The sequence below is a fragment of the Lissotriton helveticus genome, chromosome 3_1, assembly GCF_964261635.1.
Source record: "Lissotriton helveticus chromosome 3_1, aLisHel1.1, whole genome shotgun sequence".
NCBI lineage: Eukaryota > Metazoa > Chordata > Amphibia > Caudata > Salamandridae > Lissotriton > Lissotriton helveticus.
Genome location: NC_136061.1, coordinates 1,277,430,210 through 1,277,450,432, shown reverse-complemented (window position 1 = coordinate 1,277,450,432; position 20,223 = coordinate 1,277,430,210). Strand labels below are relative to the sequence as shown.

Below are 20,223 nucleotides of genomic sequence, written 5' to 3'. Positions count from 1 at the left end.
GTGCAGGTATTTACACAAACTCCCATTTCTCAATGAGAGCTTGTCCTGTGGGAGGTTTATACCCACCGCACAAGCGCCCATAGAGAAATGGCAGTTTGCGACCACACCATTTGTGGTCACATTGTAATGAGGTGTGCGGGAACCGCCGACCTCTAGTCGGTCGGTTCTCACACAGATACAGTGTCGGTCGGAGGCAACTCCGACCGACATCGTAATGAACCCCTAAATGTAGGTCAAACAGATTATAGGAAAACCATTATCATATAATGTGATGAAGCGGACCATTTTCTAATTTACTGAATATTCTTTTAAGAGCGGTCCCCAAAGGTTTTCATTGTGTGGCTACTTGCATCCCAGATCAGTACTTGTGATGATTTGCCTATGTACTCTTTCTACAGGATGCCAATCTATGCTTATTAATGATATAGGACAGAAAAAGAATAAGCTACCCACACTGGGAGGATTAACATTAAGAACAAGCATCAACCCCATTAACCGGACTCACCGGAACGCTTTCTGGATTTAGCGGGGCCCTTGGTCGACTTTTTGGGCTTCTTAATCCGCTGGTATCGCAGAGCTTCGAGCCTCTCAGGAGCAGCGCCTATCCCAGGTGGAGGTGGACATCGTCTGCAAATGAAAAAAAAGAGAAAGATCGGTAAGTCCCTTAGCTGGGACTACTACAGCTATGGAGCAAAGGAGAAACGAAGATTCAGCCACTATGGAATGTCTGGAGATTTGGGAGTTTTATATACCAAACCTATTGACGAGTTTCAAGATGTTGCTATACTATCGTTCATAGATCTGAAGAAAAGCAAGCTGAAGTAGCCCTTTGTTGCACATGGTGCTCTATAAAACTTATTTAATAGACATATAAATGAACAGGAATCAGTGGGGCATGTCTACATATGGATAATATTCCAGTAAGCTAGGGCACTTAACCGTGGATCTTCCCATGCCATGAAACATTCTACATCCATACTTACAAGTCGAACAATATTATTTACCTTAACAGCCCCTCGTACTACACAAGCACGCTGCTAAGAGGCATCACATTGTACTTTTCCAGGTCAATAAGACCATAACTGGCTTAGGGCTGAACAAAGCACAAAAAAGCTGAGATACATCTTCAGAAGCTACGCAACCATGTAGCAGAAAACAAATGATGATGATGACTCACACCTGTCTAAATCACTAAATAGGTAAATCATTAGTGTGGTGAGAATTGTTTATAAAACTAAGTTTTTACTCGAATAAAACAGCAATATACCGAAAGGGAATATTAAGCATGTGAATGAAAAAAAGGTATTTTTATCCATACCAAAATGACAGGTCAAAAAGCATTAACAAATAAAATGACAGAAATTCTTACAAAGGACGTCATTTTAAAATAACAAATGTGAAATATAATATACAGACAGACAAAAAAACACATAAAACAAAAAACAAAACCAGCCATACTAATGATTGCCGATCTATAAAAGTAAAAAAAACATTAAGTTAGGTCATTCACAGCAGGTTGGGAGGGTGAAGGCGGTAGCACTTGTCCTTCGTGTGACCATCAGATAGAAAACACGTTATGTTTGCCCGCCCAGGCTTTTCATCCACCCAGCATAAATGCCTGGCACCGATATGTAGGTCACTAGGTGTACGGAATCACCAGGATGCCCTCCGTTTTCTCAGATCATACTCTTCTATACCACTGGTCATCTCCGTTGCACCATTTTTGGGTGCAATGTAGGGGCTACGCAAGAAAGCCCTAGGTCGATCATCTGTCTAATGACTTAACTCCCAGTTTCTCTTATTTGTGCACTTTGGTTTACTTTTTTCAATACCCACTTTTAATGATATGTCTTATTTATTAATATCCGTTTATAACTGTATATAGACATCTATCCTATATGATTTTAGAGAAAATTGATGTATTTTAAATTGTTTTATCGTGCATGTTGCTCTGTGATGAATTGTTCTTATGGCCCTGGCTGCCACAATAAAGAGTTTTTGATTTGATTTGAAAAGAACTACATTGCTTTCTTAGTATCCAAAACTATATCTAAGTCTAACCAAACATTGTGGCCAATCACGCATTAAGTTCTTCAGAAGTATTTCATATTGCTCCAAAGTTAAGTAGAGTGGAATGGTGATGATGTAAAACACTTTTATATTTGCCGGGTTGGTCAAATCACTTAACCAAGATTTCACATTTTTACCCCTAAAATGCTTAGCATAATTAGATAGACACATGAGTGAATATTAGTCCAAATTTTTTTTTACATGCTCATATACTTCAAGCAAATGTGAACCAGCCACAGTCCCGGAGCGCGGATGTGAGTTCTGACAAGACTTTCCACACCAGAAGCGCTGAGCCATAAAAGACACTGACCACTGGTGCGCCTCAACTAGGGCCCTGTAAGGCAGTCCCTATCCCTAGAAGTCAGTTCCTAGATCAGAGAGGATGGGTGGAGGGGGTAAGGAATCTATAACTAACCTATGCCTCTTATAGATACATTGTTACCGAAGGTAAGTAACTTGTTCATCTGAAAGAGAAAGTTAGTTATAGATTCCTTACCGTAGAATAGATAGCGCAGCAATACCAACACTGGAGGACGTCTGCAAACCAAGTTCACACCATAAAGTCCTGGAGGACAGAACGGGCAAAACAGCCATCCTTCCGGACTCGACTGCCCAGGCAGTTCTGGTGAACATGTGCATAGATGCCCACGTTGCCGACTGGCAGATGTCAAGAAGTGGGACTCCATGTGACAATGCAGTAGTTGCTGCTGTAGCCCTAGTGGAATGAGCATGCAGCCCCACTGGAGGTTCCATCTGCGCTAAAGCGTACGAGATTTTGATGCAAAGGACAATCCTTTGAGACATGGTACGCTTTTAGACAGCCCAACCTTTCTAGGCACCCACATAGCCAACGAAGAGTTGATCATCCACACGGAAATCTTTTGTGCGGTCATGGTACAAGGACAGCGCACGTTTTGGGTCCAGACGGTGGAGTCTCTCCTCCTCCTTGGAAGGGTGCGGAGGTGGGAAGACTGACTGACTGACTGACGTATTTGTCGAGCGCACTACTGCCGAGGCGTCTTGGCGCTGGGGTAAAGATAAGCTGAGACATAACTACACATACATTAAAGTTGGGTGAAGAGCCATGTTTTAATTTCTTTCCTGAAAGCCAATCTGTTAGGTAATCTTCTCAGATGTACTGGTAGTGTGTTCCTGAGTTTGGACGCTAGAAAGGAAAATCGTTTTCCACCGGAGGGTGCTCTTTTTATCTTAAGAATTTGTAATATGTAAATGTGTAAATGTAGGTGTACTTATATAGCGCAAACCTGTCACCCAAAGGGCATCCTGGCGCTTGCTTAGGGTGGATGACCTTAAAGGCCGCAGAGGAATGTAATGTGAAAACAGAGCTTGCACATCCTCGGCCCCATCTCCAAACAAAGCTTTGTGCACCAGGCAGAGTGACTTAAACTCAATACGTCGTCGTACTGGAAGCCTGGCCTTTTTAACTGGCACGGGGCATGTGCCGGCTGTAGTAGGCCACCACAGCTGATTCCAGATTGAGTTTTTCGAGCCAAACTTCAAGACTTCCGTTTTCTCAGTGTTCAGCTTCAGGAAATTAGAACTCATCCAGGTCATCAAAGCTGAGGTACATTTACAGAAATCAGCTGCCATAGCATCTGCAGATTCAGTTACAGAAACTATAAGCTGAGTATCATCGGCGTAAGACACCAATGTGAAGCCATAACTGTTTACCAATCTGGCCAGAGGGGCTACTTAAATATTAAAAAGTGTTGGTGATAAGGCCGAGCCTTGCAGGACTCCACCCGGGAGTGTAAATTCCTCCGATCGGTAACCATCCCAAAGGATCCTTTGTTTTCTAGGTGCTAAAAAGGAGGATAAGAGAGAAAGAGCTGTACCACTGATACCTGCATCCTGTAGCCTCTGATTTAATATTGCATGGCTTACAGTATCAAAGGCTGCTGTTAAATCGAGCAGGACCAGTATCGCCCTTCCTCCTTCATCCATCACCTTACGGATCTCCTCTGCTGCCATGATCAAGGCTGTCCCCGTAGAATGTGTTGAACGGAAAGAGTGTTGCGAGGTATCCAGAATGTTGTTGGTCTCAAGATAAGATGTTAGTTCTAGATTTATTATTTTGTCCAATACTTTGGCAGCAAATGGTAAACAGGAGATGGGAGGATAGTTCTTTTTGTCAAGTGGATCCAGCTTGTTTTTTTTTAAAAGGGGACAAAAACAAGCTTTTTTCCATGCCATGGGAAAAACTTCTGCAGACATAATTTGGTTTATTACAGGAGATAATGACATACTGATCTCCTCTGGGGCCAAATGAAGTATGTACGATGGGCAGGGGTCCAGGGGGGAGCCAGATTTAATATTTAACATCAGTTCTGTGACTTTTTCCTCTGTAATTAGTGGGAAAGATATCAGCTCTTCATGTCCCAACCTATATTCAGATTGAACTGAGGCATCTTCTCCTGTATTATTTGTAGATTTTTCCAAACTGTCGTATACAGATTGCACCTTGCTTTGGAAAAAACCCGCTAATTTATCTACGAATTTCTGATCAGGTGTGAACATTACATCACGCGGAGATTTCAACAAGGCAGAGACAGTCTGAAATAATTCTTTTGAGGAGTTAGTGGCTTCTAAGATTTTGGCAGTATAATAAGTAGCTTTAGCCTGTCTAATTGCGGCCTTGTATTCTTTCAAGGCTGCGCAATATTCTTTCTTCTGTGTATCATCATATTGGGATCTCCAGATACATTCCTTTTGCCTACACTTGCTCTTTACCAGTTTGAGATTAGACGAGTACCAGGGAGACAAAACCTTATTATCTCGGGGTTTCTTGGTCACCTCGGGTGCAGCCTTGTCTGCCGCTATGTTTAGCCAATTGTAAAAATCTGTGACGGCTTGATTTATATCATTAGATGTTACCGGTCTGTGGCTAAGTGCCGACACAAAGCCCGATTTGCTTACTGACTTCCACGCCCAATATTTATCAGCCAGAGGTCGAGAACTCTGTCCTCTATTTGATGTTACATGCGTGGTATTGAAATGCACTGCATAATGATCAGACCATGGCAAGGGGCAGACCTTCTTAACTTCTATATGGGAATTGTTGGTGTAAATCCCATCTAACGTGTGCCCTGCTATCTGTGTGGGCTCAGTGACAATCTGATTGAGTTCAAAACTGGCTAATTTATCTAATGAACATGCCGTATCTGAGTTATTATTATCTTCCAAATGGAAGTTAAAATCACCTAGTACAGTGGAAAACTCTGTATCTAGACAAGATTCCAGGTAACTCTGGATGGAATCCAAAAAGTACGCTCTAGGCCAAGGGGGTCTATAGATTAATAGACCTGGAAATACTTCTACATTGTTGACTTTTATGGAGAAGGATATTGCTTCTGCGCCTACTATAGACTCTAGAGTAACTCTGACCGCATAGTTAGAACGATGTATTATAGCAATTTCTCTGCCTCTTGCCCCCATTTGGTCAGAGTTGGCAACAATGTATCCCATTGGGATTGCTAGATGCCAATCAGGGTCACTGTTCTAATTTGCCCATGTTTCAGTTAAGAAAACCAGGTCTGGGTTTTCTGTTTGTATCAGACATTCTAGCTGAAATGTATGTTTTACCATCGATCTGGTGTTAAGCAAAATGCATTTAATAGGTTTAAAATGTTTGTTTGTACGTGCAGAGCTGTGTCGTGATTCACAGGAGTGATTGTTCTCATACCGTATTTATATTAGGAAGGTTCCACTCAGCAGTGCTCATCGTGTTTAAAGGGGATGCCACCTAACCGCATAGATTACAGCGCACAGACGGTGAAGTGATTGAATTCAGCACTATTTTATGTGACGTACATATCTCTGAATTGAGACCAAGTAGTTGCTCCTTTGAATAGAAGTGCCGTGTAAAATGAGCAGGGGTTCTGGAAGAAGGTGGGTAGAGTGATAGTTTGTCCTATCTGAAAAAGTGCAAATACTTTAGGAAGTAACTAGGGTCTCGTCCAAAGCACCACTGTGTCCGGATGCACGGAAAAGAAAGGGGGCTTAGAAGAAAGAGCCTGAAAAAAGCTCACTCATTCTGCAAGCAGAGGTGATGGCGACAAGAAAGGCAGTCTTCAGAGTGAGGAGCCTAAGAGGACATTTTCAAATATAAATACACAAAAGATTTGCATTGTTTAATAGATTAACATTGTATAGATGTATGAAAATATGGATTATAGTTATATTTTTTCTTGAATAGGATCAATGTGAAACACATAGGAGAGGAGAAGATATATGTTTATTGTCCTGAACAAGGTGGGTTCATCTATTTCACCCCACCAAAACACATCAACGCTGTGTTTGTTGTTAAATTTGTGCAATACAGAACCACATCTTGACAGAGAAATTGTATCTTTGCTGTGTGTTTTCTATATATTTTTTCAAATTAACATTCTGGTGACAAATGAGACTGTTTTTTTAGAGTCTTTTCCGTTTTTTATATGATTTAATGTTTAGGTTTTATGACTTTTTAATGTGTATTATGATGTAAATGTAATTGATTGTTTTTTATGAAAGCATATATTTTTATTAAATTGAATATAAGTGTTCCCACATCCTGTTCAGTTGTTCTCCCTTTGGGTTATGTATATTTGTATGTGAGTGGCTGTGGAGTCCGATTTAGAGAAGCGGTTCCAAAGGGAATTATATGTTTGACATTCAAGTCTTACTTGGTGCCCTGTCCCTTTGGTCTCTTGGGCCCCTCTCTTAGTATTTGAGGTGCCAAGATAACGTTACAGAATTCGGGCGCAAGGTCAAAAGCTGTCAACTGTCGCCACTCAATCTTCAAGCAAGGAGATGGAGCCTGGACAGGCTCAGATGGAGGACTGTCCCCTGTTGCTGCGACTGAAGCTGTATACCATGTGCATTCAAAAACCATGGATGTGCACTTTGCACACCGTCTGACTTGCGAGTGGCAATGCAATATGCAATACAACCTATGCATTAAGAGGTTATATAGCAAATTGTTCATTCATAGAGGTTCACAAAATGACCTGCCCAATGAATATTAATTAAGCAGGTTGCAACTTGGGACTTACGGTGACTGGCATAGAAGAACATGTAACTTACCTTCAGTAATACCTTATCTGGCAGAGACATGATCTAGTCACAGATTCCTTACCTTTGAATTTTCCCTGTGCGCTGGTAGATTAAGTTGGTTAGCTGCTTGTGACATCATCGGCATCGTTTGTGCCGTAGTGACGTCTGCGTCATCTATATAGGCACCAACTCAGCGCGCTGACATCAGTTACTTTTCACGACCTCTCATGCCAGAAGCGCGGAGCCATGAAGTGGACAGACATTGGTGTGTTTAACAACTGGGGACCTGAAAGGGATCAGTCCTGACTTTAGAAACCTGTCCACAGTGTGGGGAGGATGGGTGGGACGGTAAGGAATCTGCAACTTGTTCAACTGATAGGGACATCTAGCTGCAGATTTCTTACCTTTGAATAGATACCCAAGCAATACTATCCCATGGAGGGACTGCCTACAAGTTTAGACCAGAAAATCCTGCAGGACAGAGTGGCCAAAGATATATTACAAATTTGTTCCATCTGCAGGCATACACCATCTTGGAGGAGGGACGCCTGGCTGCCAGAATAATGTTACAAACTTTGGGAGGAAGGGTGAATGCTATCAACTGCCGCAGCTCAATCTCCATGCAAGAAGGAGTCGAGTTGACAGGTTCAGCTGCGACAGAAGATCCACCTGAAGGGGCAGCCTGATTGGAGGATAGATGCTCAGCTGGAGAAGCTTGCCATGCCAAACTCTTTATGCCCAGTTTGGAGCCACAAGAATGACTTGGGCCCGGTCGCTCCTGATCTTCTTGAGAACTCTGGACAGGAGTGGTTTGGGTGGAAAGATTTACAAGAGGGCTGAGCTCCACTTGAGACTAAAAGCATCTCAAAGCGAGAACACCTTGGAAACGCCAGCACACAAAACTGCTGACATTGCACATTCTCACTGGAGGCGAACAGATCTAACCAAGGCTCTCCCCACTGTTGAAAGAGACCTTGCACCCCCTCCGGATGAGAACTCCATTTGTGATCCACTAGGCATCGATGGCTGAGTTTGTTCGCTCTGGCGTTCGGAGAACCTGCCAGGTGTTGAACCACCAGCCAAGTCTAGAGATGCAGGGCCTCTTGACAAAGCTTGCACAACACCACTTCGCCCTGTTTGTTGCAGTACCACATGGCGGTAGTGTTGTCTGTGAACTATTGCATAGGCGGATCTTCGCACTCCTGTTGTATTGGTTGGTGTAGATGTTGGTAAACAAGTAAGTGGTGCAAGAAGGTTAATCCTCCTGCGTGTGAGGTTAGTGAATACTCAGGTCACAAGCGCAATCCTTGAGATCAAGGGGCGTCCCCCACTTGCACTACAAGCGCTGGTAATCAAGTAATCACTTTTGTCAATAAAGTTTGTTTTTGAACAATTTCATTTATTTGTCAAATAATATTAGTTCATAATTTCTTCATTATAACCACATTTCTTGAATGTATTTTCTGTGTTTTTCAAACTTAATACTTTAGTTCTTTATACAGGTGCCCAATGCATTTCGGGCTGCTGCCCTTCATCAGGGGTATAGTCACTGGTAATGTAGAGGAAACGTCAGGTCAGTAATATTTAAATGCAAACAACCGTTAACTAAAATGTACATTCATCATCTCAGTTTTTTTATTAAATCCTTCACATTGCATTACTATCCATATACACCAAGTTGATTGTAATCATGATACCAAAACCTGTTTCATCCAAACCTAACGTTAATCACATTATTTTGAATTCCTGCCCAAGGTTATAAATTATTAAGTTGATGTCTTTAACCATGTTGTCCTACGTGTGTCATACAATTCAAATAAAATAAACTGTACACGATTCTTACTTTAAATGCCTTATGAGTGGTGCCCAATCGTTGTAGCCAAAGTATTAACTGATCGATATTGTGAAGTAATTTGACGCTGTATATCGTCTGACACGCTGTGGGAATGACAAAGATTTTGCGTTAACTACGCTGTCTCAGTTGCACTGCTCCAAATATAAGATAAGTAAAGAATGCAAATACGCTTATTTCTAGCGTCTACGGCGGCGAATTAGTCGTATAGAAGATAGATTCCACTAAGTACATGAATGATGAAATTCATTCAATATTCTGTATAAACGGTAAACACAGCGTTAGCCTAAACGTCTCATGTGCGATAGAATATAAAGCATGTCATAGATGAATCTCCTTACCAACGTAACGGGATGTCTAAGCGTTCACGTGCTCCATGTAATATGTTTAAAGCCCGCCTCGGTCGATGGTGATTTCATATTGCGGTAATATCCCTGAACCAATGAGGTTCGTTCCCAGTGAATGTGTAGAAGAGTTACTATTGCCACGGTACTGCGAACATGGCAGATATATAATCAAAATAATGGATGTTAATGTGAAAATCGTCATGCTTGATAGCTCTCATATTTTGGATGTTAAGAATGTATTAAAAGTGTTCAAATCAACAGAGTGAACAAACTGTGATTACGTTACCCTTGTGAACTACAATAAAAATAAAAGAGCTATTGCATGCACTAAAGTGTCGAGGGTTGTTTGAACGGGATATTAATATTACAAACAGGGCCAATGTAATAAATGTGGATTCAGAAAACTGACGTAAATGCCTGTATTATAAGCGTTTCAAATTATATTATCCAAATTAATCAAGTAAAAGGACGGTGTTTACCTAAGCTCACAAATTACAATAGAGATAGAAGAAATGTGGTTTCCACAGATATAAACGATCGGAAGTGAACACAAAATTATTAAATGTGAAACCGGTTCTTTGAGTGTGAATGCACACGGTATATACTCTATAATACCAATCAAAGGGAGATCTTCAAAATGTCTAAAAGTAAAAGCATATTCTGATGGCCCAAGTTCGCCTATGAACATAATGAAGAGGTTAGAATTGACCTAAAAAGTAAAAGACCTTTACCAACACCATTCAACATGAAAGAAATATGTAATTCCCAATCTTGATGTTAACCTATTCAAGTTACGACATCTGCAGTAAACCAATATAAATAACCTGTTGGTTTGTGGTATTTGGGGGTACTTCATGTTGTAATACCTATTAATCCAATTGTCACTGGATGTTACAAAAGTTTGTCACATGGCATATAAACAAAAAAACGCGATTTGAAGTAAATACATTATTTTCATAAAAAACAACTGAAGTCCATTCTTTCATTTAGCCCTTTTGGGCTGACTGAATCAAGGAAATTAATCCAATGTAGTTCTCTTTGTAAGTGATATTTAGTGTTGTCCCGTCCATTCATTTTAGGAATTTGTTCAAGAACACAAAAACGTAATTGACTGATATTATGCTGGGTGCTATTAAAATGTACAGCAATCAGAGATTTGGTATTTTAGGTGCGTATGTTGCTTTTATGTTTGTTGACTCATCCTGATTTTTGCGTTCTGTCTTTCTCACGTATACCAGACTGCAGGGACACTTTAACATGTAACTCAGATTTTCTCTGTTGCAGGTGGCATTAACTTTGAGTTTAATCTGCATTCCTTGCTGTGGGTGCTGCATAGTTTCGTTTCACCTTTGATTATAGCATTGCAATTTCCACAATTGTGACAAGGTACCGTGCCCTTGAAAGATCCTTTGGGTTCCCCAGTGTATTTCAAAATTAGTTTCAAATTTCGTGTTCTTTGGTAACCAAATCTAGGTTGATTTTCAAAAATGGATTTGAAATCTGGTTCAGTTTTTAACATCGGCCAATATTTTATGATGATTTTTTTGATCCAAAATCTATGAGTGGAGAATTTAGACACAAATACACATCTGTTTTCATCTTTATTCACTTTTTTTGGTTTGAGTGGATCCTTTCTTGAGATGTTTTTGGCCTTAGCAATAGCTTCTTGTAATACAGGTTCCGGGTATTTTCGGTCCCTGAATTTTTTGATATATGTTTTCTGACTTTCATAGAATAACTCATTATTTGATGATATCCTTTTTAACCATAATAACTGCGAATACAGATGAAGTTTTTTGAGTGATGGTTGAGGGAACGAAGGAAAATGTAGGACATTATTTTTGTCTGTGGATTTGGTGTATAAGGAGGTAGTTAATTGACCCTCATTGTTTGTGATGCACGTGTCCAAGAACGTAATTTGAGGTTTACTAATGGTGTGAGTGAATTCTATCCTTTCATCAATTTTATTCAAATTGGCAATAACTTCTTCCAATATTGTTGTTGATCCTTCCCATAAGATAAAGATATCATCTATGAATCTCTTGTATGTGATGAGATGTTTTTTTCAAGGGTCTTGATTACGCACGTGATCTAATTCAAAATGGTGCATGAACATATTCGCGTACGTTGGTGCGGCACAATTGCCCATGGAAGTTCCTGGAGCTTGGATAAAGAAGGTGTCCTGCCATTTAAAATAGCTATGCTAAAGTGTGAAGTGTAGTAAATCCATTAAACAAACTTTCAGTGTATCATCTTTGTCACTGTTAATGAGAAAAGACTCTACTGCTGCCATACCCATATCATGGGGAATAGAAGTATATCAAGACTTCACATAAATTGTACATAAGATGGTATCGGGAGTGATTACACATTTTAATGATTCCAAGTTGTTTAGAAAGTCAGTGGTATCTTTTATGTAGGTAGATGTTTGAGTAACCAGAGGTTGAAAATGTTTGTCTAAATATTTTCTAATAGGTTCATGTATTGAATTGACTGTAGACACATAGGTCTGAAGCGTGGCAAAGTAGCATGCCTGTGTATTTTGGGAATCACATAAATATATGGAATCGAAGGATTAGTTTTCACCAGGTAGTTCTTATCTTCACTTGTTACTGTGCCCAAATCCAATGCTTTAGTAATGATTTCTAATAAAATGCGTTGACAATCTTTGGTTGGATTCCAAGGTATTTGAGTGTAGGTTTTGGTATCTTGTACATGTTCTTGAAGTTTTTCAATGTAATAACTTGTGTCCATATCACCATGGCTCCCCTTTGTCTGCTTGACTGATCATAATTTCTGGGTTAGAAACGATTTTTCTGAGGGTTTGTTTTTCTTTTTGTGCCATATTGGACAACTTTGGCTTGATGTATTTGAAAATATTGTGAAATTCCTTCTTAACCACACTTTCCAATGCGTCCAAACCTTTGTGACTTACTGGTGCTCTGTAAGTACTCTCATTATGTAAGCCAAACAAGGTGTTGGATTTGGGCCTCATTGTTTCTTTCACGATGCTGGTGAAGAAATGGTGTAATCTTAATGTTCGTAAAAACTTATAGAGACTTATTTCTGTTTCTAAGTTGTTTGAATGATATGTAGGAACAAATGATGACCATTTCTGTAATGTATTGATTTGAAATTGAGTGAATTGCTGTTTAGAAATGTTGATTACGATTGTTTCTGGCTGCTTGTGCCTTTGGCCACTGGTTGAATATCCTTTTGAGGCCCTCCTCCTGCCTCGACAAGTGGTCTTAGACCTTTGTCTAAAAAAGACTGACTTTCACTTGTGGTTGATGATGTGGAAAGTGTGGCACTTTCTTGTGTGACTCTTTGCTCTCCTCTCGGTTGAACTTCTCTTTGTCTTCTCTGGTCTCTAAATCCATATTATCTTCGGTGCCTTTCATCAGATGAGGCATCAGTGTCTGAAGATTTCCAGACATTGCGTTGTAGCTGTCTTCGTTGGGCATAAATCTCTGCCCAATTGTACACTTCACCTAATTTATAATCCAGTGTGTCCCTTTTAAATTTTCTAATTTTCTCTCATTCATTAATTTGGTATAGTTGTCAAGTTGGTTATTAAGATCGTTTAGCATTTGGTCCAGTTTATCTTTAGGCATAATATCTGTTAGTTGTTGTTGAAGCGGTAATATTTTCTTGTTAATATCCTCCAGGAGTTTAGATAGTTTTTCTATGATCAATAGTATAAGATCTAATGAACATTTATTTTAAATTGCCTGCCATTTTTCTGTAAACCTTATATTGTTTTTGCAAAGTGTAGGTTTGAGTTAGATTCTCTTGGGATCCTCTGAGCTTTGTGGTATTTTATAAGAGTACTCGCATGTAAGCATTGATTTATTGCTCGTTTTGAAATGTATAACAAATGTTTGATATTGGACTGTATTGATCCAGTAGTTTGACCAACACTTTCTGTTTCCTCTATAAGTGTATACATTCTAAGTGTTTCATGCCAAGATTTCAGCTCTTTGGTCTGTTAGCTTTGCTATATCGTCGTACGACATTGTGTGAGTTTGGTGCAATATCCGATCACTCAGAAAGGAAAATAATACTGTTGCCTAGGCGGTGCTTCGCACTCGTGTTGTATTGATTGGTGTAGATGAAGGTAAACAAGTAAGCGGTGCAAGAAAGTTACTCCTCCTGAGTGTGAGGATAGTGAATATCCAAGGTCACATGCACAATCTTCGAGATCGAGGGGCATCCCCTACTTGTGCTCAAAGCGCCGGTAATCAAGTAATCACTTTTGCCAATAAAGTTTGTTTTTGAACAATTTCATCTATTTGTCAATTACTATTAGTTCATAATTGCTTCTTGAATGTATTTTCTGTGTTTTTCAAACTTACTACTTTAGTTCTTTATACAGTTGCTCAATGCATTTCAGGCTGCTGCCCTTCATCAAGGGCATAGTCACTGTTAATATAGAGGAAACGTCAGGTCAGTAATATTTGAATGCAAACAACCGTTAAATAAAATGTACATTTATCATCACAGTTTTTTTATTAAATCCTTCACATTGCATTACTATCCATATACTCCAAGTTGATTGTAATCATGATACCAATACCCGTTTCATCCAAACCTAACGTTAGTCACATTGTTCTGAATTCCTGCCCAAGGTTATAAATTATCAAGTTGATGTCTTTAACCATGTTGTCCTATGTGTGTTATACAATTTGAATAAAATAAACTGTAAACGATTCTTACTTGAAATGCCTTATATGTGGTGCCCAAGCATTGTATCCAAAGTATTAACTGATTGATACTGTTAAGTAATTCGACACTGTATATTGTCCGACACACTGTGTGAATGACAAAGATTTTGTGTAACTATGCTGTCTCAGGTGCACTGCTCAAAATATAAGATAAGTGGAGACTTGTAGTAGACTTCCCTTGATGGAGGGTAGAAAGACTTTCAAAGCCAAATGGATCGCTCAGAGTCCGTATTCCGCAGGAAACCAGAGGCCTCTGGTCACTCTATCCCAGGAGTGATGCATCTTTCACTACTGTGAGATCTGGTTGGGGAAGCGAGAGAGTCAAACACGGTTTGTCAGCCATCACTGCAGGTCTCGCGCCACTCCAAGTGAGATCTGGACCATGTCGGAGAGAGATTACCCTGATGCTGCGCCTCTGGAACTTCAGGTCCCACTGCAGAGCCCCCACACATCATCTGGCATGTGTTACTAGCAGGAGACCATGAGGCCCAGCAGCCTCAGAGTCATTCTCATCGAAATCCAGGAGAGAGGCTGAAACATCGGAATCATAGCCTGAATATCCCGGACTCGTCACTTAGGAGGATAGACCTGAAACTGTACTGTGCCCAGAGCATCTCCGATAAAAGGGAGCTCCTAAGAAGGAGTCAGGTATGAATTCAGCACATTGATAGTGAACCCCAGTGAATGCACGAGGTCTGTCACAGTCAGGAGTTGTAAGATGACAACCTGGGGCAAGTCTGCCTTCAACAGTGAGTCATTGAAATAGTAGAAGACTGACAACCCTGATCTGTGCAGATGGGGTGGGACCAATGCCATCACCTTGGTGAACACCCGAGGTAAGGCCAAAGGGGAGCACAGAAAATTGAAAATGCTTGTGGCCTACCATAAACCACAGTTGTACCAATGGGCAGGCAGGACGGTAATGAGGAAATAGGCGTCCTGCAAGTCCAATGCTACCATCCAGTCACCCGGGTCCAGGGCGGACAGGACGTGAGCTAATGTGAGCACATTGATTTATTCCTTTTTGAGGAAGTAATAGGGGGCTCGAAGGTCTAGGATAGGACGCAGGCCCTTGCCCTTTTTTGGGACCATAATGTAGCGGGACTAGCAACCACAGCTTACTTCGGATGCCAGAATGCTCTCTACTGAGGTGGCGAAGTGAGTTAAAGAACGATGGTGGATTCAACGCAGATCTGTGACTGGGGGTGAGTGTCTGAAAAGTTTCAGCGCTCTGTCCATCATCTCCTTGTGTTTGCTTAGAACACCCCCTGTGGCACCCTTGGCCAAGGGAGTCATGGCTTCCTACCAGAGTACAATTAAATGATCCTCAATCTGCAGGTAGTAAGATGGGAGATTGGAGGGAGGGATAGACTCAAAGGGGAGGGAGTAGCCCCTTAGGACAATCTGGAGAAATCATTTGTCCGATGTGATGTCTTGCCAGTTGTGAACGTGATGGCTTATCCTGCCAACAACTGGCCACCCATGATCTGGTTGGCAAAGACTAGTAGGGTTTGGAGGCTGAGGCTGCATGGGGGTGGGGGTCTGACCGAACCTCTGGCTGCCTGCCCACAGTGTCGGAACGAGCCTCGCCCGCTCAGAGGTTGTTGAGCTTGCGCTGCCTTGTGGCTGGGATAGGGCTGATGCAGCAAAAAGCCCCTTCTGCATTCATGAAAGGGGCAAAAGGCAGACTGGGGACATGTGGTCAATGAGAGGTGCAAGGACTTGGCTGTAGCCTGTAAGTCCTTAAAGTGCTCCAGCACCATGTCTGCCTTGTCTCCAAAGAGACGGGTGCCAACGACGGGCATTTCCATGAGCGAGGCCTGGACATCCCCAGAAAAGCCAGTTGTTCTCATCCAGGGATGTCAGCGAACAGCCACCATCGATGAAATCACTCTGCCGACTAAGCCAGTCGCCTCGAGACCACAACGAATGGTGAACTTTGCTGCATCTCTCCCATCTGATGCTGCTTGGGAGAGGATGGCCCGGGCCTCCTTCGGGATCTGTGGCAGCACTTGCGCAACCGTTGCCCAGAGGATGTGGTTATAATGGCCCAATAAACAGGCAGTGATTACTGACAGCAAAGCAAGGCTGGTGGAAGAAAAGCATTTCTTGCCCCAACTGTCCAGCCTCTTGGATTGCCTGTCCAGGGGAGCGGAAGGAAATGCACTATTGAAGGTAGAGGCTTGGACTACCAAGCTCTCCGGGGTAGGGAGGGTGGTGAGGAAGTTTAGGTTGCCTGGAGCTGGGCAATGGCAGTGGGCAATTGTTCTATTCACAGGCGCCCCGTGCTAGGCTTGGGCCAGGTTCCCATTAGGACATCAGTAAGGGCCCCATTAAAGAGCAGAAAGGGTTCCGAAGTGGAGTTACCAGGCGGTAGGACCTCTGTCAAGATCTTGGTCTTGACTGCCACTGCCTCCCTTCACACATTCAATAAAAATACTTCCTAGGCAACTAAGGACCTGTCGAAAATCAGGTTAAACAAAAACCACTGATGAGCAGAAGCCTCAATGTACTGACAGACAAGAGTAATACAAAAGTATATATATATTTATTAAATTGTTGTACATAAAAAAAACTTGTAATTAAAAAGACATACAATTAAATAAAGGTAGCAACAGGAAGTTGTGACATAACCACCTAATATCTCTAAAAAACAAAATCATACAAATAACCTGTACATGGGAGCACAATAATAATCAGGGTTATCAAACAGAAGAATAGGTATTATTGACAATCTCATTAAACAAAGAGGTAGATTTTGTTGGTAATCTCTACGCGCGTTTCGGCGAAGAACCGCCTTCTTCAGGAGAACCACTTGATTGTCCATACTGACCACAAAATCTATACTCAAATTGATGAGAATAACCAGCTAGTAACTGATATACTGCTGATATGAATCAAAGGCAGGTTTGAAGAGCGATGGTAATAAATGAAAAGGAATATTGCCAGCTGTACGATCAATCTGTGTGAAGTAATAAATATGCACACCAAAAGATGAAAAGTTGTTAAGCGCATTCAAAAGCTGTTATCTAATGAAAATGCTGACAAACAGACGGCCTTCGTTTGGTCAAGTTGAGGCCAATCAATGATATTTGAAAACCTCTGAGGCTCCCGTGACAATAGGGCCACTGGCAGCGGAGGTACCGATGTGTGATACTTCTGAGTTTTCGCGTCTTGTAACCTCCTCGGTATCTTGCCGGCATGGACGTTCCCTGTTCCTTCACACCACAATCGCATAGGACACTCCCTCCACCGTAGCTACGGTAGGGGGAGAAAGGCCAGAATCTGGAGAGGTATCCAGTCCGCTGGCCTCACCCAATTCCTCATACTACTCCATTTACAGATAAAGCTAGTCTTCCAAAGGGTCCAGCGACCCCCTGCCAATCTTCTTGCAATCCTAGTCCTTCAGAAAAAGGCTGGAAAATTGACCTAGTGTTGTAATGGAGGCCATGGTGTCACTATGAAGCAGCATTATCAACAAAACATAGACTTAATATAAATTACATTGGGATCATCTGCCTAATCAGATTTGAGTACTTTGAGTATGTTGGAATGTGAGTGATTGCTATCTTGCACTGTTCACTCCTTTCTCCCCATGCCAACATTTCCATAATGGAAATAAAGCCAGCCAAGGATAGCTTCCAGAAATAAAGTAGTATTATTAACTTGTGATGTGAAAACATAATTTTAAAAAATGGAATTAAAAGTATACATTTTCTGTAAAAAAAAATGGCAATCCTTTAATTTAGCTTTATGAAATGCAAGCAAACCAATTATTTAGCAAAATGTTGCTTAAACAAGGATAACGCTAAAGTAAAAGTTACTTACCTTCGGTAACGTAATATTTGGGGGAACCACAGTCTAGCTGCAGATTCCTGAACTTTTGAATTCTCCCCAGGTGCCAATTTGGATCTGGACATTTTTCAGCAGTACCTCTGCACGCTGGCTCTGCAATGACGTCAACTCCGATCATGACGTCAGTGGAGCCATATAAGTCCCCTCTTACACACAGACTTCAGCTACTTCTGCGAAACCTTCCACACCAGAAAGTGGAGCCACTATAGAAACTGGTTGTGGAAGTAGTGTGCCAAAAAATAAAAAATCTTGAAACATTAATAAAGAAGAAACGTCAAATGGCATGTTAGAACCAGACCTGGTTTTTAAAGAACAACCTCAAAAGAATAAACAAAATAACACAGGGCTATGTGAAACACTGTGCCTTGGTGAAGAACTCTCATGGAAGGGAAGAAAACCTTACACTCTATAGTCGAATCATCAATGGTTATGAATGGCATGGTAATAGCAAAACAGAACTTATAAAAACAACACCAAGCTGTTTGTTGAATCACAACAATACGCAACATATTAACCCCTTGACCGCAGCGCAAATTCAGCGAAGGTGCTTGGAAATTAATGAGTGGGCGTGTTTTGGACGGCCCCTGGCCGTCCTCCATACACGCCCACTGTGACGTCGGACACAATGTATGAAGATACCAAACAAATACTTTCAAAGAATGAACATATAAATCAATAAAGCCCACTGGTGTAAAATCCAGTGTGAAAGAGAAAACACCCCCACCCTACCGACCACACACATTTGGAAATGGATTTTATGGCAACTTCTCAACAAAACCTATGTGGCCAGGCCAGGTTGTTTTTTTTGCGGTTGTTTTTTTAGTCTCAACATAAGTTGAGATAGTGATCACCAGTATATAAAACCAGCATTGTACAAGCATTTGCAATAGGTCTTGCATTTGTTAAATTTAGAGCTGTTGGCATTTAAAATAACAAAATGTTTTACTTTTGTATTTTATTTTACCGTGGAGTTATTATATTTGCATACCACTATTGCCAATTGTATTAAAAAAGCAAACGTAAAAAGCATTGTAATTTTCAACACCAACAGCTCTAACTTTAATAAATGCCAACGTTTTTTCACCTAGCCATGTTGCAGGCAAAAAGACATTGGTAAAGCCAATAGCTCCACACAAGCGCGCAGGAGGGTGGATAAGGTATTTTACCAGGATTTTAACTCGGGGCATCCAGGTCACGCAAGGTAGTTTCTCTGAAAAAACACACTATGAACCCACTCAGTTGCGTTACTGGGAGCGCACACGAACATTATAGCTTTTCAGCAGTAAAATTAACAAGTAAAGCTATGTTAAGAACATTTAAACATGTGAGAACTACGAGGCAGGTATCAGATGTTTCATCGATATTTATTTTTTCGGACTCAAATTGCTCCCTGAACCAGCTGCTACAACACCTCAAATCATCTTAAAATACTATCTCTGCTCAATAAATCAGTATATTGTATCCCCCGTGCTCCTTCATTGCGGATTTCATGGGGGCAGAGTTTGTAAAGAATAACTCGGTTGTCCTGGCACTACAGAATGATGCCAGTTTTAGGCAGGACAAAAGCACGCTGCTCGGTGGGCGCTGTGATCAAATGTTCCCAGGCCGGGCTCGCCTGTTAATCTTCTATCAGCGGCAACAAAGGATGTACCAGGTTGTGAATTTTAATGACCCGGAGCCATAAATCCAGACGATAATAAAAACACAAGCGGAAGGAAGGGCGCCCAGACGGGGCGACCAAGCCACTTGCCCAATATAGCGCCAATCCCCGGGAGATCCGCAGAAGGGGAAAGACTGTTAGAAAATATAAGGTTTAGTCAAAATACAACACCGTGACGCCAGGGCGGTATACAGCGCTTGATAGGAAGCCTGGGGGAAGGGGAGGGCGGGAGTGGAAAATCAAACATGCAAGGCGACGAGGTGCTATTTCAAAAGGAGGGAGGATTGGGGGGGGGTTCTCAAAAGTAAAAATTAAACAACCAACATTACACAACCACAACTTAACATTTATGTCCAAGGGAGTGCTCACATATAAACAAGCTGCTTAATTTGTAAAAAAACAACTCCTACTGCCCAAGATATCTCACAAAGGTCCACTGCAGCTGGCGCTACCCACACGTCACTTTAAACTGCAAGTTTAAGTCCTAGTTTTATCACGGTTTTAAGATATATTCAATAGCTAAATGCTCCACAAATGAGCTGTTATAAAAACAAGCCCGCGCGTGGTGCACGCGTGCACCAATGTTTTGATCTCGGATCTCTGTTTCTTAACTTTGTCTGGTCAGCCCTGCCCCCCCTTTTATGGCTCCGTTTATTTTCA

At 41.3% G+C, this 20,223-nt stretch overlaps 1 protein-coding gene across 1 annotated transcript in view; it reads right to left on the bottom strand.

The window, feature by feature from the left end:
* IGSF9B (immunoglobulin superfamily member 9B) overlaps nt 1-20,223 on the bottom strand; it is a 1,214,248-nt gene that overhangs the window by 78,705 nt on the left and 1,115,320 nt on the right. The window contains exon 19 of the mRNA XM_078681939.1: nt 506-627. Within this exon, the coding sequence (XP_078538065.1) occupies nt 506-627 (122 nt within the window). The remainder of the gene's footprint in view (nt 1-505; nt 628-20,223) is intronic.